This window comes from Passer montanus, unplaced genomic scaffold (genome assembly GCF_014805655.1).
Source record: "Passer montanus isolate IOZ18808 unplaced genomic scaffold, ASM1480565v1 scaffold37, whole genome shotgun sequence".
NCBI lineage: Eukaryota > Metazoa > Chordata > Aves > Passeriformes > Passeridae > Passer > Passer montanus.
Window position 1 is genome coordinate 8,569,215 of NW_024368485.1, and position 24,746 is coordinate 8,593,960.

A 24,746-nucleotide genomic window follows, 5' to 3' on the forward strand; every position below is an offset into this window, starting at 1 on the left:
GACAGGTTTGGGTCTGTGTTATCTAAAATATCAGTCATAATGGAAATACTGAGCTTTTAGAAAAGTCTGGGCCTATTTTAAATGAACAAACATGATTTATTTTTTGATTGACTTTACACATTTAATTCTTTCTGTGGAAAAGCTGAAAATTAATGCTTAATAGAAATTTGGAACAGAAGGAGATTGTCACTTGATGTCTGAATCACATCTCATCCTTTTCAGTCACCACCTCTTTATTAGCTTCAATATGCTTTCAATTAGACCACAGATGCAGACAAGTTTATTCATTGCACACCCTTTAATATTTTCACATTTGTGTTAATGCTGTGGCAGGCTGTTTGTAAGAGGTGCAATATTGCCTGATAAAATTAAATGGCACCGATGGGCAGGTAAAGAACAGAAAATTTGACCTCTTTAGCTCTGTTTAAGTATTTGATATAAAATATAAACCATGGGGTCTAGTCCCTGAGCTCATCTCCCAGCACATGCTTGTTCAGGTCACTGGACATCTTAGCTCTATAAAGGTGGTTTGCTTAGATGTTAAACACAGTAGGAAAATAAGGTCAGATGGTTAAAGAGCAGTAAATATTTCTCAGCCCAGCTATGCTTGATTCAGCAAAAGGTTTTGGAGCTCAGTATTTGGAAGGGTCCCATGTCAGAGTGCACCCTATTTACTGAAACACAAGGTGACTCAGGACCCAAGCAGCCTTCTTGTGTTTGCATGAGTTTCCATGTTTGTTAAAATACATACAAATCTCGGGGGGGGGGGAACTTCCCTGGTTACCAAGAGTATAAAAAGATCCAATAAAAAACTGTTGTACAGTAAGTGCTTAGCAGACACAGGGTGCTTAGTGCCCCACAGAAAACATAAGATAAGTAAAGGTGGTTTCTTTATTCTAAACTGGCAAACCTAAGATAACCCTTGGACCCTAAGTTTCTAAAGGCTGCAAAAATTAAAGCTGGCTGGGATTCAAGTAAACGCAGTGTGAACTTGAAGGGAGAGGGAGCAGCAGTGGGTGCCTGCTAGATGGCTGACCTGAGGGCAGCAGGGTGAAGCAGACTGGGGGGAGGCAGGAGGCCTTTTCTGTCCATCTGGTAACTCACACAGTGACTTTTTACAAAGAGACAGCAAACCAGCCTGCACACATCTGATGCTTTTCCCAGTTTCTGCAGTGATGTAGACATTAGAGATATGAATGGGAGTGCAGGGAGAGGCAGAGAAGAGCACAACCTTGCGTCCCTCTTGAGCAGGATCCTCTGGAAGCAGAGCAGAGAAGCACCAGCTGCAGCAGGCAAACAGCCCTGAGCATGGCAGGGTTGGGCTTGTGGCAGAGCCAGCGTGGGCTGTGAGAGCCTGGGAGTGCCCTGTGAGCGTGGGCAGGGCAGCTGATGGCCAGAGACACTTCACTGCACCCACAAAATCTGATCAGCAGTGAGAAGGGCAGCTGGCAGGAAGGATAACATGGGGTCTTTGATTTGCCTCCAGGAGTGGTGGCTTGAAAACCAAGAGGGTCGGTCAGGAGTTTCGTTTTCTGTCCTGATGTAGCTGTGCAACTGTGGGCATCTCCCTGCTCTCTGCAAAATTGACACCATCACCCCCTTATCTGTTTCACAGGAGCATGCATTGCTTTCTGTTCATGGCAACAAGTAAATTACTACTGCACATGTCCAGGTAGCTCTGCTGTCAAGCTGTCAGGCCACAGAGGGTTTACTTCATCTGTTATTGACATGCAACACTTGGGAGCTCATTCAGGCCATTAATTATTCACAGATGTTATCACTGCTCCAAGCACAATGGAGCTGGTTTCCCCTTTGTAATTAAAAAGGAGATAATTTGATGCATGACATAGTTGAGTACCACAGCACCCAGGAACCAGAGACACCTGACACATCCTAGAGTGGTGATAACACATAATAAAAATTGTACTTGTGAAAGGTGCCCTACCCCTGGCTCAGGCAGGTGGAAGCTGTGGATGGCTCAGCTTTGCTCCACCCCTGTATCCAGCAAAGGCAGTGGTAAGAGTCTCACTAAGCTGTGGGAGCAGAGGCAGATTTGCTGTGTAGGTGTTTTGAAAATCCTACCTTCAAGCTCAATTCAAAGTCCATTAATGCTAAAGGTGTCTGTTGACTGTATTAAAACTTGGCTCAAACCCATATCTATTAGATCACTGAGCCAAAAAATATGGCTTAATCCTATTAAATATTAGCCTGCTTTAAACTGGATTTCCTAAGTAGGTAAGCTTTCTGACTTCTGTCAGCAGCAAGAGCTGTGCACAAACCACTGTGCCACCTTCCCAAACATGTTTGTGTCACACCTGTTTTCCCTGGGAATTTCTCCTGTGAGATTCACATCCACCTACAATTTCAACACCCCCATCCTCCCTTCTCCTGCTTCATTGGACTTTGAGATTAACCTTCTTTTTTTAGAAATTACTCTTGTGTAAAATGATTATTTTAATCTCAAGGTCCATGGCTTTGTGCTTTCTGCAGAAGTTCGGTATCCCAGTGAATCCAGAAGGCCTGATGGTAAAATGGAGAGTACCTAGTTCCTCACAGAGTGTCCAGGCACATAAGGCCTTTGGACTGTACCATCAGTCCCTTGTCATTCCTTCCACTGTTTTTCTTGTGTCTTCCTGTGTCCCATACCAAGGACTGAGTGTTCCCTCACTGATCTCTCTTTCTCTCTCTCTCTTCTCCCCCTCTCTCTCCTTACCTTGCTACCACTATTGGGATGTAGAGTAAAGATGCTGGTATCAGGACTTTGGTTATGTTGGATGAGCAAGGAGGTAAGTTCAGATTGCTTCAGTAAGGAAGTATAACCCTTCTCCAAGTGCTTTACTGACTGTGTGCAACCCTGGAAACAAGGGACAGAAAATACGTGTGGTTGTGCATGAGAACCCCAAATCCTCTTTGCCTTTAGCTTTTTTCTCCAGCAGAGAAAAATGTACAACAGCTGCCTAAGAGTCTGTACTTCTTTTGATTGATGTCAAAGAGAGCTGCAGGCTGAACTCAACCAAATCACCATTTGATTTCAGCAAGCTTTGGGTCAAGATCCAGCTATATGACCAGAAGATTTTCCTCTAGAAGTGTAAAATCCAGCATTATTTATGCAGGTGCTAAGTAATTTTTCCACTTAAATCACAAGTGAAAGACATGTAAAAAATGCATCCCAAGAGAAGGTAAATGGGTTTAGTTTGTGTAAGATTCAGTTACTTTTTGTGCAGTAGTGAGGCAGTGAGAACGACAGAATTTAAACATTAAAGGTATTCCACAATCAGTTCATTACAATTGTCCATATAGGAAGTTTCAGACTTACACTACCTGTCTGCAGATGGCAATGACAAAGACAGAGCCTGATATGTTCAATACATTCCAGGAAATTACATTTTTGCCCTTCATAATATTACAAAGAAAAGGTAGCCTTCTCTCCCTCTCAATAAAACTAATAAGTCTTCATTTGCCATAGACCCACAGCCCCAGGAAAATGGTGACTCCAATAAATCAACAGAGCAGAAATTTCTGCTACGCTCTATCAGACCAGCCCCCCAAAGGCCCTTGTTATTATTTACTATGTGGCAGGACACAAAATTATTATTATTTCTGCAGAGGTAATGCTGTGTTACTCATCAAACCTAGACAATGATAATAAGCCAGGGTACGGAATTCTTGGGAAATGGACTGCAGAACCCGACAGGGCCTTTCCAGCTTTAATGTCCCTGCCTCTCTGACACTATAATGAATGAAAAGTAATAACAGGACCTAAATGGAAAGTATTTTCTTCTATGTATGTCTCATTGCTTTCCCTCCACATCCTCCCATTTAGGAAAAAAAAAAATTAACCGAATTTTGTCATATCGATTTGTCTTGACAAGAAAAATATCACAGAGAACATTTTGTTGTCTTCAAAAAATAATGGCAGTAGAAAACCACCAAATACAGAAAACCAGAAATTACTTGTGTTGAAACAGATATGGCACCTGTCTAAATAATGTGTTTTGTTTCAGCAGTGGATTATACGGTTGTAATAAATCACAAATATTGTCAAAGAAAGTATGCTAATACCCAGGTTTGTCTTGCAATGTAATTCACAGGCAGAGTACCAGAAACTTTAGTGGCTCCTGGGAACGTATGTTTCTGTTCTTTAACTGCTCTATTTCCACAGATTTGCTAGGGAGGTTTATTTTTATTTTAATCCTGAATTTTGCTGGGTTTTTAAATTATTATTTTTGAATTCTACAATTGTTAAAGCCCTGTATTCAGAAGTTTTCTGACTGATTCACTCAGTAGCAGGAAGGACAATCTGAGTGAGCCAAGGAGCTGAGACTGGACACACTCATCTCTCTGGAGTCCAGGGAGCTCAGCATTAAACCCTTCTTGAGAGTGAAGCCTGAAATGCGTGCTGTACAGTCACAGATGCAGTTAGTCAATACCTCCAGGAAAGACTCGGAAGGTCTTGAAGCCTCTTTAAATTGGCTGTGGTCATGCCTTAAGTGGTTCAGTAAATTTAGCTTATGACTATACAGTGTGGGTTTCTCTCAAGGAAAACAGCCAAATAATGTTACCAACCCTGAAAATATTGTAACCTTGTACTGTGCTAAATGTTTAATTAAGTTTTCTCCATTTTAACCATATGTAGGTGTAATAATTGCTAATTTTTTAATTTCATTGTAGCCATAAAGGACTTACACTACTGGGCAAAATACACTGATGATGACTTTGAACCCTGTGTAATTAGTGGAGTGTGTGCAGCTCACGCATGTCTCAGCAGATTATCAGATTAAGGAAATCATTTGCTAACACTGCCATGTGATCTCTTCACAGCTGACTGCACAAGTCACTTAAGATTATTAGGTGTTAAATATACAGAAAACATGACATTGATCTTTCCAGTGGGCGGCAGGCAGAAGATCTAATCTCTGCACTTGCTTGAAGCTCTATTTCTAGGTTTCCTTACAAAATTGCTTGTTTTGGAGTTAAACAGACCTTACATGGAAAAACCTTTCTGAGCCAATTCAACCCAAGCAGTGCAAAGCAGAGCTGATTTTCCGCTATCAGTGAGCAGAAGTGTCTGGGATGATAAAAGGCAGTAAGCCAAGGTAATTTCCCAATGCCAGCTATTTGTACAACAAAGCCAGCCTGGGTAGCTGCTCTTGCCCAAAGGTTTAGCACAGCTGGCTGCACAGCAGGTTACAGTCTGTCATAAGCCACACAGATCTGGAGCTTCACAAGAACTCCCTGTCCCACAGAGAATGGCACTCCCATAAAAACTAGAGACTCCTCCGTGTCCTCTGAAGCATGGGAACCTGAGTAGCCCCTCTGCAATATCAAGAGTTATCATATTTTCGGTCAGGTATTGTCACCCAAAGCAGCTGAACACAGCTCTTCCCCTGGGGAGCCCACAGGAAGGAGCCAGGAGTTTAGATTTCCTTGTTGTTTTTTTTCCATCACTAAGAAAGTCTTTCCCAGACCACATGTGCATCTATAATGCTTACATTTTTTAAAATCTGGTTTTGAGTCAATCTCCCATAATTAGTGATTTAAATATAAATATGTATATAACTCTTTACACTAAAATGCTCATATTTTACATGAAAAAATAAATGCTGCAAAGGATTATTGAGCAATGACAATTCCTCTGCTTCTTTAAAATATGCTAACTTAGAAAAATGTTAATATTTGGATGCATTTTGGTTAAAAGCAGCCAGTAGAAATTAAACTAATAGTACAAAGTGAAGATATGAAGGTAACCTGAAGCACTAACACAGAAAAGGTCCCAGGCTGGTAACTCTGTTCATCCATAGGGAAATCCCATCACCTGGACATAGTAGCAGGATTAAAGATTTGGACCTTCAAGGACATTTTTTTGTGTGATAATGTCCTCATGCAGTTTATTACAGAAGAATTTTGTTCTTGTATTCCAAATGAGGTGGAAGGGAGAAACTTTTCCAATAACAACAGTAGCAGCACAGTCATTTTTCATCCAAGACAGAGGAATAGCCACAACTTTGATAAGAGACAAAGAAAATGTCAGTGCAATTGGAATTTTCTCTTTGCACCATGAATGCACAAACAGCAATGCTGGGGAACATGGGCAGCAGATTAATCTACCCAGCAGATCTTACTTTACATCAAGCTTACAAAGGAGGTAAAACTTGGAAATAACTGGGCAATCCCACAAACAAAAACACTGGCACACATGCGAGCTGACCTCCGCTGCTTTTGCAGGAGCTGTGGGTTTGGCAGTTTTGTATGTTATGGCTAATTAGCAAAATAAAAGGAGACTAACAACTACTACTCCAGTTTTCACAAGGAAGATGGTATTAATTATGCTGAAATCGTAGCACAGAACAAAAGACAAATGAACCCACACAAAGCAGGTTGTGCCTTTGTCTGCTGTTATTTTTAGCAGAGCTACATGTGGGCTCGCAGCTCTCCCCTCCAGCTTTCTCCACGGGTACCTGTGCCCAGCAGTGCCTCTCAGAGCACAGCTCGGTCAGAGCTCAGCATCTCTGAAAAGGCTGTCCCACAGTCGACGCTCCAGGATGATTCTCCCTTCTGGAAAATGGGATGACAGCCTAGCTTTGGAAATACTTCATCTGCTGAGTCTCAAATTAAACCCTCTTGTATGCAATTATGATTGCAATGTGTTCTTAAGATGTCCTTTGTGTTTTCTTCCTTTTTTTTCTAATTAAAATTGCCCTTGGGGAAAATTGCTTTGCTGCACAATACACCAGGCAAAGGAGCAAGTTCCAAGCTCCACAGGCATTTAACTGACATTCAAGCACAGGCCCTAGATCCTGGACACCAGCGAAGGAATATTTGTTATAAATTACAGATGGGGAAGCAAAGGCGAAGCAACACCACACTTGCTCTGTGCTGGTCTTGCTACCAATGCCCTGTAAGATGCTTTTGCAGATGTTTTTGCTCAAGACACCACAGGAGCAGCTGAGGGATACCCTGGCCACAGCTTCCCTCCCCCAGCCACTTCTCCAGATCAGTCACAGGATGGGGAATTGCCAGGATGTTACAGGAGATCCTGGCAAAGACCCACTGGCCAATGGCCACAACTATGATAAAACTAACAGGACTAGCTTGTGTTCCCTCAGTTACCTTACAGGAGTAATTCACAAGTATAATGATAGAGGCAAAAATCTATTCTTGTTTGTGCCTTAAGATAGGGCATTTGTTTGCTGTAAGATCTGGAGGAAGATTTATGGTCACTGCCTTGAAATGAAAGTGATGCTCTCAGACATCAAGATAGAAAAAGGGTTGCAGCATTTTCCAGAGGGGAAAAAAATGAAGGAAATCACAATGAAATGTATTTCTGATGTGTATTCTGCCTCCAGACAGCGCCAATTCTCTTAGGTATATATCACACATAAACATATAGGTGCAGTTTATTCAAATAATATTGCAACAAACTGTCAAAAGATGTTCAAACTCTGACCTTGAAGGGCTTCTCTAAATGGAAGACAAAAGGCATTATCTCTCGTAGGCGTGAATTTGCGTAGGCTCATGGCAGTATATGCCAACAAACTGTCTTCCCTAAAACCTTTAATACAGCACAGAATGTTGGAATAGGGAAGATCTATGGACACAGACATTAAATTAACCTCTCCATTGCCATCTGATTTCCTACCGGCAGTGTTTCATTCTGGGCCACATTTTAATAGCAGTTATACCAAAACAAATCCAGTGTGACCCCATTAAGTTAATTCCACCATAATATTTATGCCTCAGTAATTGTGGTTAGACTCATGAATCTATTTCCTTGCCTGTGGGACCAGATTTTCGACAGGTACAAATTGTCATTGCTCCACAAAGCCAGCATAACTATGCTGATTCAAACCAGTTAACAATCCAGTCCACGACATTAACAACTAGCAAGTGGCTTTAGGACCAGCAGCCAGCTGTCCAGACTTCTGGGCTACAAATATGACATGGAGTTTTTTACACTGATGAGGTTTCCTTTAATGGAAGATAAATGAGTTGTGGCTCCCTTTCCTATTCAGCAACAGCCCAGGCATCAAACACAAATCCTGAAGTAGGATAAAAAATGTCAAGATTCTAGAGAGGGCTGTAGTTAAATGGAAGTCTTTGAGTTGTGCCAAATATACTCTTCAACAAGCACTCATTTATTTGGGCAGAACAGAAAACAGGTAAAGACAGTTCAAAAGGACCTGTTGCATACATGGCTTTAGAGAATGTGCATCTAGGCAAGGAGAATTGTTTCCACTGAGAGCTCCCAGTGTTACCAGACCTAGGACTGACCCATGCAGTGTGAACCTGGCTTTTGCTACTGGACAGACCAGCTTAGAGAAGCACTAGCAGGAAAATCAAAGAAAGAAAGACCAGACACCTCTCATATTCCCCCAGTGTCAAAAGGCACGTGTGGGTCCAGCCATCTTTTAACTGCCAAGGGGCTCTGCAGTGCTCGGAATGAGGAGCTGGGAGCCTGTGGCAGAAGTGCAGCAAATCCCATCACGCTGCATGAACCAGCATCAAAGCCAGCTCACACTCCCACAGCTGCTCCCCGGAGCGAGAGCAAGCGTTGCCCAGGCGAAGAGCAGGAGCACGGGGAGGGGTGTCCCCTTCTACCACAGACTCACATTTCTGATGAGAATTACAGTCTGTGCCTATGGACACCAACCAAAGCTTCTGCTGAAGCCTAAATTACAACGTGCATTAAGACAATCACACCTTGCTTTTCTGGTTCTCAGCACAGCACTTTACCTGGCTGAACCTGTGCAGTCCCTCTTGCAGGCTTCCTTCTTGGTTTCCCAATCCTTTGCTTACACAGTGTGTGACCCTTTCAGAGGGCGGTGCCAGGTAACTCTGATCCTCTAAATATATCCTTGGATTTGGGATCAATAACTCCCGTGGTACCAGGAGAGAGGCCCATCCAGCTGAGGAGAATGAGAGCTGACAGCAGAAAGGCAGATGAGTCTCACCATACTGACATGGCACCTCTCCTTCTCAAAGCCCAGTGTCATGCAAGAAGTAAACAAAAAGCACAAGTTCAATACTTGAACTATTCCAGCTTTAGCCCAGGATTTTCTAGGCCCTTAAGGGGTGAGGTTCCTTTTCCCCTTAAAATTAATTAAATAAAATTAATTTTAATGGGAACTGGGTATCTAAACCCCCCAGAAAGCTTTGAAAAGCTAAACTTAAATTGTTATTAAAAACCCAAGTAAGTAATTAGGCCTCTTCATGTTCTCAAAGAAGTTAAGAAGAGCTTTTTACTGATGTCAATATGCATATGAATTTTCTTCTAAAATTTTCTTCTTTCTTTTTTTTTTTTTTTCTGGATAGGACTCAGTTAACATCAGGGATGACATTAAATTCCTTCTATAACCAGGGCTCTTAGTTCCTTCCTCTGCAGTCTAATTCAGTGTTTTTCTATTCCATATGGGGACTAGGGATGTATTTGTGATTTACTGGGACTGCTTTACTTTTCCTCATTAGGTACAGTTACAATTTTTAATGGATTGAAATGCCACTCCAAGTACCTTTCTGATCCTGGGTAGTATCTGAGTCTATCCTTTAGGAACAAATGGTGTGAAATGTGAATCCCACTTAAAATGCTGTCCCTACTGCAGACTCCACACAAGACCCTCGATCCAATTGGATCTATATCTGTTTATCTCAGCGGAGAATCCTGTTCCTACACTTTTATGTTGTGGCATTCTGTTCCTCTAGGGCATTTTCCCCAGCTTTAAAAGTGAAAAGAATTAACACATTAAGTTATTCTGAGCCACCAAATCACTTAGAAAACCAAGTCACTAAGAAAACCCATCAGCCTTAGATGGAAATATGCCAAATTTTGTTTAATGCCAGCAGAGAGACAGGGTCTATATGTGTCTGGTTTCTGTGCCTGGTGCTTCTTACCTTGCACTGGAGCAAAGCAGAAGTGACCCCAACTGAAAACATGAGTCTTCACCCAATGCCTGTTTCCATAAGGTCCCTTGGGAGAGACAAGGAACGCCACAGCCGGTGACCCTCTCGCAGAGAGCATCGGCTCCCGGAGTGTTTTAGTTCCTCTGTGCTCACTGAGGTTTGCTGCAAATCACTCCTGATTTGCAGCACCCACTCAGGGAAGAAAGCCAGCCCTGAGGCCACTCAGACTAGAGATCAATACCCAGCACCAGCCGAAGTGGCAGGTCTGTTTCCTCGGCCTCTGGAAGAAAGGGCACCTCGACACCAGCCCTTACCAGCTCTCTCCATTACCACTACCAGTAACTACCAGCTCTCTCACTCACTAGTCACAGCAGTTGTGCTGCCCAAACCCACCTAATTCTGAGGCATTTGTAAGCGTAAGTACCGGAAGCGTTTTCCATGGAAGGACTTCTTTTCCCTAATATTAACATACATAAATGCAAAATAATAACACTATCTTTCTTTCTCCTGGATGTCACTGTGTCTTAGTAAGGTGATGTATTGTATTATGTTTCTGGACCTTGAACTTTATAACCCTTCCTTTCTACATCATTACATCTTGTTTATATTAATATATTTCAAATAAATTTCTCCTTTGTTTTACTCTTCCCATACTAATAAAAAAAGATCTTCAGCATCCAATGCAGCATACATCCTTTCAGCAATGCATCAGCTCAGATTAATGCATTGTAATGTCATTATTAACTCAGTTCTACATGGTCATTTTTCATGTTCTGTTGAAGACAAAATCAAACAAACAAAAATACAATTCATTCCACACTGTCATCCCTTTGTCCTGACCAGAACAACTCGATCGTGTTGAAGAAGGCATGAACCATATCAACCAAGACATGAAGGAGGCCGAGAAAAATTTAAAAGATTTAGGGAAATGCTGTGGCCTTTTCATATGTCCTTGTAACAAGTAGGTACTGGGTACCGGCTCTGCTGTGTGGTGTCCAGTTTTTTGTCACAGTGAATGTCTGAAGTTTTTGTCTTTTTTTTCTTTGTCCTTTTCCATCTGCTTCATTCTGTGGGGATAAAATACTTGTGTTTAATCAGAACAACTGGAACGCATCGAAGAGGGAATGGACCAAATCAATAAGGACATGAAAGAAGCAGAAAAGAATTTGACGGACCTAGGAAAATTCTGTGGTCTTTGTGTCTGTCCATGTAACAAGTAGGTGCTGCCTGCCTCATCTCTTTGAGCACTTAAGGCTGATCCCAAAGGCCTTGTGAAGCTCATCCTTGCTAGGCACATGGACAGGATGAGCATGTGGCATGCAGAAAGAACGATTCTGGTTCAAATGCATTCATTTCATAGCATAGACAACTGACTGGGAATTACTGTAGATGCATTAAAATCAGGCATACTGCAGTGAAAGCTTCACTGTTGACACCTTTTAATGGTAAAAGTTTCAACATTTTACACAAAGTGTACTGAGTGGTTCCATTTTCCAGCGGACAAAAACACTTGGGGCTACCTTATTCCTGGACATTCTAAATTTTGAAACATATTTTCATGAACAAGTTTCATAAACAAAAGAGCTGAAAAAATGCAGAAGAGGTCATACTAAACATTGCTCCAAATTATGGATGAAAATCACAGTTTTTGTTGTTCAGCAGAAATAGTCCTTGATGAGATCTTGAAAGAGATGTGATGTTTCATAATTGGAACCCAACTTGAAATGGTTTTCATCCTGCCACAGGCAAAAAATTTGACAAAACCTCAACATACCAAATTTCTCTTGTTTGGGTAGCACGTACACTAAGCAGAAATGTTGAAATGCATTGAATTTGCTTGCATGCCATCACACTTGAACGAAACCGTCCTCCAAGTAATGCCAAGCTTGTTTTAAATGCCAAATGAAAATGTGATGTGCGGTTATGCGGGTGTAGGAGACCAAGGACCAACCCAAAGTCCTTGAGGAATGGCAAATCCAGCATGCAGTGAGTAGGCATGAAACCAGGTTGCAGGAAAACATTCTTAAATGGTTGGCCAGAGATTGTGCAGGAAACAAAGCAGAGAGGACTGTTGCTGTAGAATTAAATTCCCTTTCTGTGTGAACTTCGTTCACAGCCAAAGCCTGATCCTACCCTGATTATCAAGACCAAAAGGAAAGAGAGCTGCCATAGAGTTCATAGGGTATTTTGCCAAAAATCAGAGGAGCAGGACTAGGGTTTTGCCTAATCAATCACACTTATTTTGAAGTTAATTCCCTTGGGACACAATGCAGATTCTGCCTGAGGTTTTTTGCTTCTTTGTACCAAGCCTTGAATACTTTTTTGGGGTAAACATTTTGCCCAGAGTTATTATAGCCTTGATGTGCGATGGGAGAGGGGGCAGGAGGAATGGGAAGGGCTGCATACATGCCTTTTGCAAGGGCTGTGAGATCTGACAGGCTGCAGCCCTTGCTGCCCTGTGCCAGAGGAGCTGGTGCACAAGAGCTGCAGGTACAAATGCAGCAGAAACTTCACATCTCCCACACTGTACGAGCTGTAAAAGCTCAGAAGTGACAGCCAGACATGTGACAGCGATGGGATTAGCACCTGGCACGTGGCACTAAAACATTTGGTGTTTCACTACGGCTGCAGCATCATGCTGCAAGAACAGAATGATTCTGCAGGGGATGTAGGGGACATGAATTTGTAAAGGGGCCTCTTCCCTTCTCTAAGGCTTTCTGACCCTATGAGTCTGCAGCCATATTTCAGAGAGCAGTACTGCTAGCCAATGCTCAGAGGATGGATGAAGGATGGTTTCAGAAAGTGTTCCCTGAGCCACTAAGCCAGGACCCCACCGGTACAGATAAGACAATGTTCTGAGAAGTGGAGTGTGGGAGAGAGAGAAATCCATACAGTTCTGGGCATCAGAATCACCATCATCCCCTAAAGCTCTTCTGGCTGGTGGGAGATTAATGGCGTATATTTATAAAAAGATTATCCACTTCACATGTAACTCTACCCTGATATACAGTGAAAGTACAATTCCTTGAGCCTTAAAAATATGTAAAGCTTGATCCTACGTTCTTAGGAAACCGAAAATGCCCACAGCATGGAACTTTGACCAGGTTGCATTCAAAAGGACAACTGCTATTGACCATGAGCAGATCCAAGCTCCACCTGTTGACTTTAATTGGAAGTCCACAAGAAAACAAGAGATCAGATTCTGGGTATAAATAAAATAATTTACCTCAAAAATAGAAAATGTCTCATTGATAAAGTTGCACAGGTCTAAAGAACAGGCAAAACCCTGTAAATGTATACGCAGCAAGAGAATTACTTTCAGGCATTTTAGAAATGCCAAAGCTGATGTATAGTTTCAGAGAACTAAAATTAAACAAGCCAACCATCATATTTTTAAGTCTTCACAAACTTCAATAGAAAATAAGCAACAGAACAGATGAGTAGGAAAGATCCTCTTTTAATCTATATTTTAATTCTATATTGGATCATACAACACATCTTCAGGCTCATTTAAAACTGAGCTGCTTCAGGGGGCATGGAGAGAGCATGACACCAGAGATGGGTTTGTCATGTCCTTTCCCAAATCTCCCAGAAGCACGTTCAGTTCCTCTCCCAAAATCCAAGCCACAGGGCTGTTTATAGTACTGATTGGAGCTGGCCAAGAAACAGGGAAACCACAGAGATTTGCAGCTCCCAGTGGTTTTGTTGGAAACAGACTCATTTCCAGAATAAAATCACAAACGTATACCTGTGGACCCCAGATCCTTACATTCCCCTGTTAAAATGTTCAATCTTGTCTGGTGACCCCAACGACAGCAGCCCAAAATAGGCTGCACATGTCAATCTGTCACTCTAGGGGTGCCTGGATTTAAATTTTCTATCCACGGCAGCTCAGTCAAAAATGGCTCTCTGAAGGTTAATGTAACTGCCACAAAATACAAATATAACAAGTTGCTAGGCTATTTTTGAAGTCCTGTGGTTTAAAACTCCTGAAGGAAGTGATGATCCTTTTTTGCCTGTGTCTTGCTTATTGTGAAGGCTGTTACTGCTGATGCATTGAGGGTATGATGAACTATTGGGGCAACTGTGCTTAGTGAGAATGCTTTACTTCTTATTCATGCCTGTAGCTGGTGCATGAAGGAAAATGTAGAAAAATTTCCCTTTCTGATGCTAGATTGCTCGTATCTTTTATTTTCTCCTGCACTCATTTCACTTCTGCCTATTTTACTTTTTGTCTCTGTGGACAAAGGTTTGTACATCAACTGTCGATGTATGATTACTATTTTCAAGTACCGATATATTATTTGAAAAATCTAATGAACCCTATGATAAAATCATCCCCAAATCACATTGGGAAAGGTCAGTGGCTTTTAATGCCTATTATGCCACATACATATTGAAAAAATATCATCAGAAGCCAAATATGCTGCATGGTAAAAGATTAAATTGTAGCCAAATCTGTTTTTCTCTAAGAGGGTGTGTTGCTGTGATGTGATGTACACACTATACTTGGCAGTTCTGTATTTATGTCTGTCTGCCAGTACGTCCTCTGTGTTTGATGTCAAAACATATGTGTCACTGAAATGGAACGTTTTCTACTTATCTGTTTTTCTTCTCTTCTTTTTCCTTTTTTTTTCTTTTTTTTTTTCTTTTAAAATTTTCCTTCATTCTGGAAACTAAGTCAACATCCAAAAACCTGTGTGCAATGTTGTAGACCTGACAACTGCAATTCACCCTATTGGAAACTAAAGCTCTGACCATCACTGTTGTGGCAGTAAAGTAAAAAATAAGCAAAAAACCCACCCCCTCTTTTTATTCAGGGTTATGATATATCGGTATACAAACAATGACCCTCTATCTGAAAACTCATTTGCTTGATTCAGCTTTTAGCTTGGAGAGGTAAAGAGTTTTGCATTTGTCCTTGTGCACTTTGTGCTTTGTTACTCATCATCTTTTTCGCATAGGCTTAAATCAAGCGATGCTTACAAAAAGGCCTGGGGCAATAATCAGGATGGTGTTGTAGCCAGCCAGCCTGCACGTGTCGTAGATGAACGGGAGCAGATGGCCATCAGTGGTGGCTTTATCCGCAGGTGAGCCTTTTTATCCACTCTTTTCTCTCCGTTCTCCTTGTCACTGATATATTTAGATTGCTTCCATATGGTCAAGAGCTCTGTGGTGCTCATTAACTCCTTCAGAGGTGCTGGGTAGTGTGATGGAGCCAGCGTTTTCCACCAAGTGGTGCTCGGATTCAGGTTGAAGGTGACTCAGACACGACCTAAAGGTTTACTGCATCCAGGGACTTCTCCTGGCCCTGAGGGTCTCCTGAGCTCTAGTGCAAAGGATGGTGACCTTGCTGGAAATCCTGGGAGGAAGGGTCTTAGCCCTGAGAACCAGAGGATGCTTGAAAAACAAGCCCAAACTTTTCTTTTTGAGGCTGCCCAGATTTGGGCAATAACAAACTAGGAATAAAGTCTATTTATTTATTTCACAGCAGCACTGTGAGGGTGCAGACAGCCATGGCCAGCCAGCACTGTCCTCAGCACTGCAGCTCCCAGTGTGAACACTTGTCCTGGGGGCCTTATCATGGGTCTCACTAATGACACCTGTCAAATGCCTCAGAAATGAAGTGTCAGATAAATACTAGTTTATTGCCATTATGTCTCAAGGCATGTAGTGCCCATTATCCATCCTTGCCAGAAGATGTACCAAAGCATCCAGCTGCCTTCCTTTTCTTTTCAAAAACAAAAAAGCCTCAGGCTTCCTGCCAAAGCACCGAGCCAAGCCCAGAACTTGAAGAACACTTTCAACTAGAGGTGCACCCCTCCCCTGCTCATGAGTGTCCTCAAAACCTCACTGCATTGGGAATGATGCCCCATTCCTCAGTTGCTGGGAAGCCACAGCTGTGGAGGAACAGAGTGGGAATCCCTGAACTCTCAAATCAAAGCCAGTTTGATGCACACAGCTATATTAAAGGCAACCCCACTGCAAACTTCCCACAACACACAGGGATCCAGCACAAAGTACCTACTGATTACAGAGCTTATGGGGCATGTATTTAGCTGACAATGCTATCAGCATATTTGTAGGCAAAGCTTTGATCTCTGAAGATTAAGGACACTAGTTTAATAAGTAATTATCTTTCCAAAAACTATTATCCACTTATTTTTTTGGCTGCTGTGATAAAGGGAAATCAGTGTGATAGAAACAATGCTGTCATGCAATCTGGAGCGTGGGATGGAGTTGCCATTTAAGTTTGATGGGTCTGCCATTCACTTTTTAAAAAAATTTCTGGATGGCAACCCCACCAAAATGAAGTCTGGGACATGATAATAGAACAGCAGTGAAGGAGGTTACGCTGCACCATGATTGTTCTGCAAATAGCCTGGAGCACTCTTCAGGCACCTACATGAACACAAACTGCACAAGAGGCTCAAAATAGGAATTTTCTGAGTGGCACCCATGGACCTTGCTTTGCACAGCATCAGTCACCACCTGCCTCTTCAGTCTCTGGAGAGTTGAACTGGGCCTTGGCTCAAGCACAACATTTTCCTTCCAAAAAGCAAGCAACTGCAAAAGATGGTGCTAAGATTGAGAGATAAATGATCTTTACTGAAGCCGGTAAATCTGAGAGAAGCTGCTTCTGTCTTTCACCAGAAATACAGTTAATTAAATAGGATGCTAGGTCAGGATTTTCACAGCTGAAGCGCCTCTTCCCCAATATCTCTGTGAGCCCAAGCATACAAGAAGTGGACAGCATTCATTAGTGATCTGCAGTCCAAGGAGGGGAGCTGCTATCGCCGCTGGAAAGTGGTAATTCCAGCACCTTCCAGCACTTCCCATGAACACTAACCACACACACATCCGAATGGAGCAGGCTCTCATCCTTGGGGAAGGATGATCACTGCAGAGGGGTGCAGCATGTGGTACAGGCAAGCTCAGACAGCAACACGCCTCTACCAACAGCAGACACGAGCAGTATAAACAGAGCACTGATAACCCAGACAACTGAGCCCGACATCCAAAAAATAAGCATGTAACATTTTTCATTAATCCTTTTTGTTCAAAGCAGAGCAGCCTGATCCTCAGGTGACAAGCGATGGAGGATGCAGTGGAGGTTTTGGGTGAATCACAGTTTCAGGAGGAATCTCCTGCCTCTGCTTTACAGAATTGGGTTTTTGTTCCCAGGGTAACAAACGATGCCCGGGAAAATGAAATGGATGAGAACCTGGAGCAGGTCAGCGGCATCATTGGCAACTTACGTCACATGGCCTTGGACATGGGCAACGAGATCGACACACAGAACCGCCAGATTGACAGGATCATGGAGAAGGTAAGAGCTGCCTTCTCCGTGAGGACCCCAAAAGGGGCTCTGTTTTCCCTTCTCCAAGGGGAGAAATGGGCCTGGAAAGGACAAGGGACAGAAATAGCTCCTCTCTTCTCCCTCTAAATCCTTGGGGCAAAGCAGAGCTCGCTGCTGTGAATCTGCACCTCCAGTGCAGGCTGGGTTGAACCCTTGCTGTTGAGTTTGCCACACAGCTGCAAGGGGATCCCCTAGCAGACAGCAAGGCTCCTTCAACAGCTCTGAAAAGGACAAGTACCCTGAACTATGCTGAACTGTGGGGCTGGGTTCTGACTGCCCTGGCACTTCCTGGAAAGTTTTAAATCCTCCTGGGCTTTTCCTTCCTCAGAAACTCCACGAGCAGCTCAGGAGTAGATCACCTGCTTGGAGAGCCAGTCCTCACAGAAGGATGGGGATTTATTAGAATCCCAAATCTTTGCCATATGGTAACAGTGCAGCCAGTTTTGTTGTGCTGCTTATAACAACATTAGGACAGAGATATACCTCCTGCTTTCTTGAGGGAAGGTGTGTGTGTATGTATATAGATTATGTGTCTGTGTGTGTGTGTGTGTGTGTGTGTGTGTGTGTGTATACATATATATATATACACATATACATATTTATTTATTTATTTATTTATACATAATTGGGCCCCACAGGGCCCCAGTGGAATACAAAAGCTCAGCATTAGTTCTGCAAAATCACCATCTAAAAAGGCAGAAAGCACTGTTCCAGTGACAGACCTGCACTGCAGACTTCTGAAGCAGAGAGCAGCCCCCTCCAAGCCTGGCTGGGAGCTCACTGCCATCCTGAGATCCCACGATCTGCAGGCCATCTGCATGGGTACTGGCAGAGCTCCAGGCACAGGCACAGCCAGGCTGAAGTGACATAAGAGGCTAGATCTTCATCTGGTGTAAAACCAACACAACGCTCCACTTCCGCCGAGATTTACACAACCTGAGGATCTAACCCAAGGACTTACATGTGGTGCTTAGAGTTAATTCTGACCTCAAGTGGTAGAGCTGGTGCTCTTGAGCCGTCTTACACATGCACGCCTCCTCGAACAAGCAGGATGCCCATGCCTGTTTTTCATGTCAGTTAACTATATCAGAAACTAGTAATAAAAATTAAGGAAAATACTGCACTGAGGGATTCACTCAGAAGAGTGAAGAGCTTTCCTTATTGGAGGCAGATTTCAGAGAGGACTGGGTGATGTATGCATTGTCTGAAGGGTGGGAAGGTCATCCCTGAGAGAGAGGAGCCACCTGGCATGTAGAGCACGTGGCTTGGTGTTGGTCAAAAGTCTTGCTTTATAAAGCTGCATGTGTTGGACTGCACTGGAAAATGCACAGAATTACTGGGATGCCATTATGCACCATTTAATATTTCTGGAAAAAGAAGGAGCCTCGGGGGAAGGATTTGCTGTTGCTATTCAAATGCAAAGAGCTAGAAAGCAGCACATCTCTCTACACTTTGAGAGGGGACAGGGAGTTTATACAGCCTGCACCATGAGTACCTTTAAACACGAAGCCTATGACATACATTTTCTCAAAGCAATGAGGATGTGCATTATTGTGTTCCCACTTCCCCTGCTCATGTCACAGTGGCAGGAGACGTGCCCTGTGGATGGAAATCAGTGGCATCCTACCAGTGCCTGCAGAATTCTATCTCAAAATACAGCAAGCCCAACAAGTCACTGTTCTCCTACCAGCTCAGGCTTGCAAATATCTGGATTTTGAAAACACTGACCAGGCCCTCTGTGCACATAAAGCACATGGGCCAAACCTCTAACAGTGCATGCTGAGAGCAGCGAGCTGAAGGACTGGCCTTCCACAGCTCTGTGGTCTTCTCACAGACTTTGGCATTTTGTATAGCAATGGCAAAATAACATTGACAGCTAATGCATTCATAAAATCACCCAGGGCCCTTGGCTAAGGAAAGTGACACATTTGTGAAAGATGGATTTGCATTGTACACAGAGAAGTCGTCATGAGAGCAGCACAAAAATAAGACAGTCTTCAGTCTTAGTGAAAAATAAGCCAAATTTCTCAGAATAAGGGCATACAGTAATGAGGTACTAGGAAAAGGAACACAATGTATTTGTAAAACCCTCTGTAAAAGACAGAAATATTGGTTAGCTGGATAACAGCAAAACCTCAGTTGCACACACATCCAGTCTGCAATGAAATATGGCAACAGACCCTCATCCCCCTCACAGCATTGAGGGTTGTTTTCTTGACCAGCTGGAGCACTGTGCTTCAGGTCAGTTATGATCTTTAGAAAGACCCTTGGCTGGCACAGTTTGCAAAAGCTGGGGTGCATCACAAAGCTAAACCAAAGTACCCTGGGACACATCATAAATGCTCCTAAAGGATTTATGTTATACTGAATTCCTGCATCCAAACCAGAGCAATCTCATAGTGCAGCGATGTAATCTGATCTGTTCACAGTAATCAGGACAGCAATGAATAAAAGGCTTTATTTTTCTATTCCTCAGATCAGAGAGAAAGGAATAAAAACCAAAATGGCAGTGTGATGAGTAGGTCAAATGGCAACATCACCAGAAGAACCTGGCCCTAAAATGTACCATAAATAGGAGGCTGGGAGGAAAGTAGAGGGGGCTCAGGTCACTCTGTCTTGACCTAAGTGGGAAGGTCAGCACAAAGAATCCCACTGCCTCCAATGCAACATCACCCGCCAGATACTAATGTCTAAACATAATTAGGAACATGATGTTTAATCACTGTTCAATGAATATTCATGCATTTCGTGACAAAGGTAACTGCTTCCAAACCCATTAACTTTTTAGGTAGCCTTTTGGCAAAAGCACACAAATTTGCACTGTGGTAGACAAGGTCAAACTCACGGCTGAAATAAAGGAGTGTGACTTGTAATGAGTAGTTTTGCTGATTTACGCTTGTTGAGGAGCTGGCGTGTGCTACTGCACTAAAAATACACATAGCATTTTCCAAAACAATTATGGAGAAAAGCCCAAGATATTTCAGAAAGATTTATTGCACATCAGCATAAATATTCTTAAAGGATTCTTAAATGCATGTGGGAAAGTTGCTTCACCATGCTGTCTTTGTAAATTGGAGATTTAAAATAAATCTGTACATCTCTGGGATACTCCCCAGAGATGTGGGGCAATCATCAAAGCCATCAAACCACAGAAAGAGTTTGCTATTGGGGCCCATGATTTTAAAGCAGCAACACAATTCTCACCTTTCCCACAGGTCTGGTTTTAAAAATTGAAACCATTTTCTATCTAGTCCCTCTGCTAGAATAAGTTGGCATGGCAACTTGGGGTTGAGTGGAGTTTTGCCAGTTTTTGTCAGCTAAAACAGTGTCTTTAGTCTCCAAAAGTTACTTCTGCAGAGCTACAGAAAGTCATGGTCCAAGTGTCTTCCCACTCAGAGAGAACTCCCCAACCTCCCAAGTGGTGCCATTTTATTAATGGCATTTTATAATCATGGCAGGTGTTACCCCAGGGAAAACAGTGCAGCTAATGGCTCAGTCCATGCTGGACTAAATTGCAGTTTGACTGCTTCAAATCACAGCAGAATCCCGTCCTTTTCTTAAATCCCTGCCTTTCCTATTTATGCTGCTGCCCAATGAAAGAGGCTACTCTCTCTTGCAACTACATTGGTGAACTTTGGAGTACTGGCATCCCTCCCACCTATTCCCTTCCTTTCACATGCAGAGCAAAGATATCCAGGCTGATCTTTTCAAATAAATTTATCTTTACTAGCATTCCCTACATCAGATGATCCAGTTTCTCTGCTCCCTGACCAAAATTTTAGTTTTGGCTAGTACCTGATGATCTAAGTTAGACTACAGTCTGGGTCCACTGAATCTTAGAAGGCTCTGAAGCTTTTCCCCAGCAAAACGCAGATGCACACCACCAGTTCTCACGGTGTCATCCGTTACCATCAGCACCACCAGTGCTGTGGACAGCACCAGCTACAGGTCTGGCACAGTTCAGTGGAGCTGACCACAAACAGAAAAGGTCTGCTCAAAGGCCACATGAAGAAAAAACAGAAAATCTGTAATCTCCTTTTGGGTCCCTAATACCACTACAAAGGGCAGCTCTCCAGTATTTTCAAGTTTCATTTTTCCGTAGCCTAGTGGAATTATGGAACTACCTACAAAGCACTGTCTTTCTTCCCTGTACTCTTTTTTTCTCTTATATTCTCTTTCTTCTCTGTACTCATTCTTCTCTTTCCTCTGTGTTTCCCCAGGCTGATTCCAACAAAACCAGGATTGATGAAGCCAACCAGCGTGCAACAAAGATGCTGGGCAGTGGTTAAATGCAGAGAAGTGCATTTCCTTTTAATGCTGTCCAGCAGGGCAGCACCTTCATGCTTTTATCATGGTATTTATCTACTAGGTTTGCACACATGCACATATCGGCCCCATTGTAAATGTTGTCCTGTGTAGTTTGTCAGCTTCCCAAAAATGATACTTGTAATTATTTTTTTCTAGATATCTTTCTTTCCAAAGGTTGTACATAGTGCTGATTTGATGGCTATAGCTCACTATTGATGTTTTTTGGGGTTCTTCCTTTCCTTTCCTTGTTTCTGTTTTGGATTCCTTTCCTTTTATTTCCTTCTCATTTTTTTTTAATGATGTTTGCTGAATGACAACACTGTTGGAATGCTAAACGTGCTGTTAACCTTTAAATATACAGTATTGTTCTTGTAAAACTGTGACATTCCACAGAGCTACTGCCATGCTCCTGTCTTTGGGTATCATGATGTTTAAGCACTTAAACCTGCTGTCTTCAGTTCTTCATTGCCATTATCTGTTGTTATGATTTCATGATTAGACAATGTGGAATTATATTACTATAACAAGCATTGCACTAAAAAGTGATGTGATTTATGCAGTTATGCATGAGGAATAAATAGACTTTTAGACTCCTACTTAAACAAGAATTTTCCCATGGCAGTAGCACACCAACAATGACAACAAAAGCATGCTCAGTATTCGGAACTCTTTTGGGACTATGTTATACCAGCAAGTTTGCAGTTGTGCCACTTTTTTCTTGTTGATATATATATAGTTATTAATCATGAACATTTTTTTTAATTATGAAAAAAAGAGGGATTTGGCACTCACCATTTAGCCATTGCCAGCAAAATAAAAGCTTGGCTGAAAATATGTCAAAGACAAAAAGAAATAAGTGTAATATATTGGGTTTGTCTGCTGCTTTTGAAGACTATCTTTTGGAGGAAACAACTACCATATGAAATGGTGCAAAGAAATGTAATTTTTATAAGGCTCTCTCTTACTAGTCGCTATCCCCATGTGGTTTGTTATTGGTACAGTTCTCTGTTGCTTACCTAGAGCTATGCACACCAAATCGCTGAGATGTTTAGTAGCTGACAATTAAAAATAATTAAAAAACCTAAATGAATGAACTCTAGATAAACTGTGAGATAAATATCATTTACAGCATGTAATATGAAAATTCCTTATGTCTCCTGTCAGTTTGTGAAGTGATTGACATTTTGTAGCTAGTTTAAAGATTATTAAAAATTATAGATCTCAGAATCCATGTTTGCTTTATCCATTTGTTGCCCTACGTGTCAGTAACAACTTGTTTGGAATACACCTGGGAGAAGAAGTGCAAAGTCTGAAGACTCTTTACAAACTGCTTTTGTATTGTGTTTCATAGGAAACTAAAGATTTTCGTTTGCAGTACTGTAGAGAAGTAACTACATGAAAAATTACACTTGGTACATTCCAAGTGACTGTTATTTTAAATAACGTGGCTCAGATTGCCAAACACCAAATCGAAATAATTTTCTCTTGTTCAAGGGAAAGAAAAAATGACATAAATGTTATGGCAGAGAAGGATATAGTTCCTTAGTAGATAAAATCCATTCCCGTAGTGAATTTAGTTATGTGCTAATACACCTCTTTTCAAGGAAGGCTTTGACCTACAGAATTTGGATAGTCTGCTAACAATAATTTTCTCAAATGACTAAGGACAACTAGAGTTTGCTGCCAATGAAAAGCGTTATCATATTTTCCCAGGGTTTTTTCCCCTATATGGACAAATTAGAATTAATTCTGCACAAGTGACAGTTCACTCATGTGTCTCACATGGCCGTAAGTCAAAATACACAAAGAACATAAATGCTTGCATAATTAAAATTGCATGATAATGCAGACAAGCTACATTTTCTTTAGCAGCTTTTTATTTTTGGTGTCTATTAAAAATTCATTTATGCAAATATTTTCCCCCACTACTTCAAACCAAAGAATAAACTTCAAGCAAACACTTTCAATCTGCTGACCATTTCTAATCCTGTCTGTTGGGGCATTCCAGTATTTGTGACAGCACAATCATTCTGCAATGTCAAAGCCTACTGGGGGAGGGCAATAATCATATTGGAAAATGCGTCACAATGGGAACATGCAAATACAAGGATATTTGCAAAGGGTGAGAAATAGATAAACAACTAATGAAGATGTTATTGGAGGTATTGGTTTTTGTATTTGACAAGAATGTACCCTATCGGAAGAAACTCATACTTCCAAAAGCCATTAAAGCTGATCAAAAATATAACTGTTGCTGTGAAGGAACATGTTTTGACATCTGTTTTCATGTGGAACAAAGATCAAAACCCAAACTACTGGAACTTTTTGCCAGATGGGAAGCTTAAAGGACAGAAACTTTGAAATGTTTCATTGCAGCTGGCTTTGTATCCTCCTCCACTGCATGCAGGGTCTTCTATGAGCTGGCTGAAAATTACTTCAGTAAATATGTTTCTTGAATTTCTCTGATATTTTTGGAAATTGACTCTTCTAGGATTAATTATTCTTCAAAGAATACAAAGAAAGGCTTGACCTCATGTAGTTTATCACTACAACAATCTGCTTTTGTTTGTTGAGTTTTGTGCACCCCAAATCCCTGGTGTAGCAGCTGAGTTAACAGTGGGAAACCCCAGATGCTTTAAGCAGAACACTGCCTGGAATGTGGCATTTCCCTTTTTCCCCTTTCTCCCTCTGGTTGGCCCCTGGGTCCCTGATACCCTGCAGCCTCTTGCTGAGGCTGAACAAGCACAGGCAGAGTTACCTGCTTGAGGACAGGGGCATGGCAAGGGGCTGGAATTCAACTGTCCCTGGATAAAATGGCCATATTGAAAGGCACAAAGCTAGATAAACTATCTCTTATTTCTAGACTTTTAGTGCCATTTCACCAATGGCTTCTAGGATGGCAAGACCCTCATGTTGGTGTTGGTTTGAGGTGGCCATAGGGAAAAGGGATTTTAATATTCTCAATTGGCATAGTTGAATAAAGCATGCAGCTGGATAAGTCGAACAAAAAGACAATGTCTGTTGACATCTAAAAATCCACCATTAAAAACTTCTTTCACTTCATGCATTCTCCTCCTTTCCTAGCCTAGGTGACAAATGGCAATATAAAAACAACCAAGGAAGGATATTTGAATGTTATTCTTCAACAGAACAAAAATCATAAGTAGTGTAATAACTCATG

General features: G+C 41.9%; 1 protein-coding gene across 2 annotated transcripts in view; it reads left to right on the top strand.

The window, feature by feature from the left end:
- The window catches only part of SNAP25 (synaptosome associated protein 25), a 62,505-nt gene extending 39,446 nt beyond the window's left edge, over window positions 1-23,059 (top strand). The window contains exons 4-8 of one of the 2 annotated variants that reach the window (XM_039717046.1): window positions 2,738-2,786; window positions 10,741-10,858; window positions 14,862-14,987; window positions 17,083-17,227; window positions 21,478-23,059. In XM_039717046.1, coding sequence (XP_039572980.1) covers window positions 2,738-2,786; window positions 10,741-10,858; window positions 14,862-14,987; window positions 17,083-17,227; window positions 21,478-21,546 — 507 coding nt within the window. In that variant the 3' untranslated portion in view covers window positions 21,547-23,059. Of the gene's footprint in view, window positions 1-2,737; window positions 2,787-10,740; window positions 10,859-10,995; window positions 11,114-14,861; window positions 14,988-17,082; window positions 17,228-21,477 lie in introns of both variants that reach the window. The other variant, XM_039717045.1, reaches the window with a different exon arrangement.
- Window positions 23,060-24,746: the final 1,687 nt, after the last annotated feature.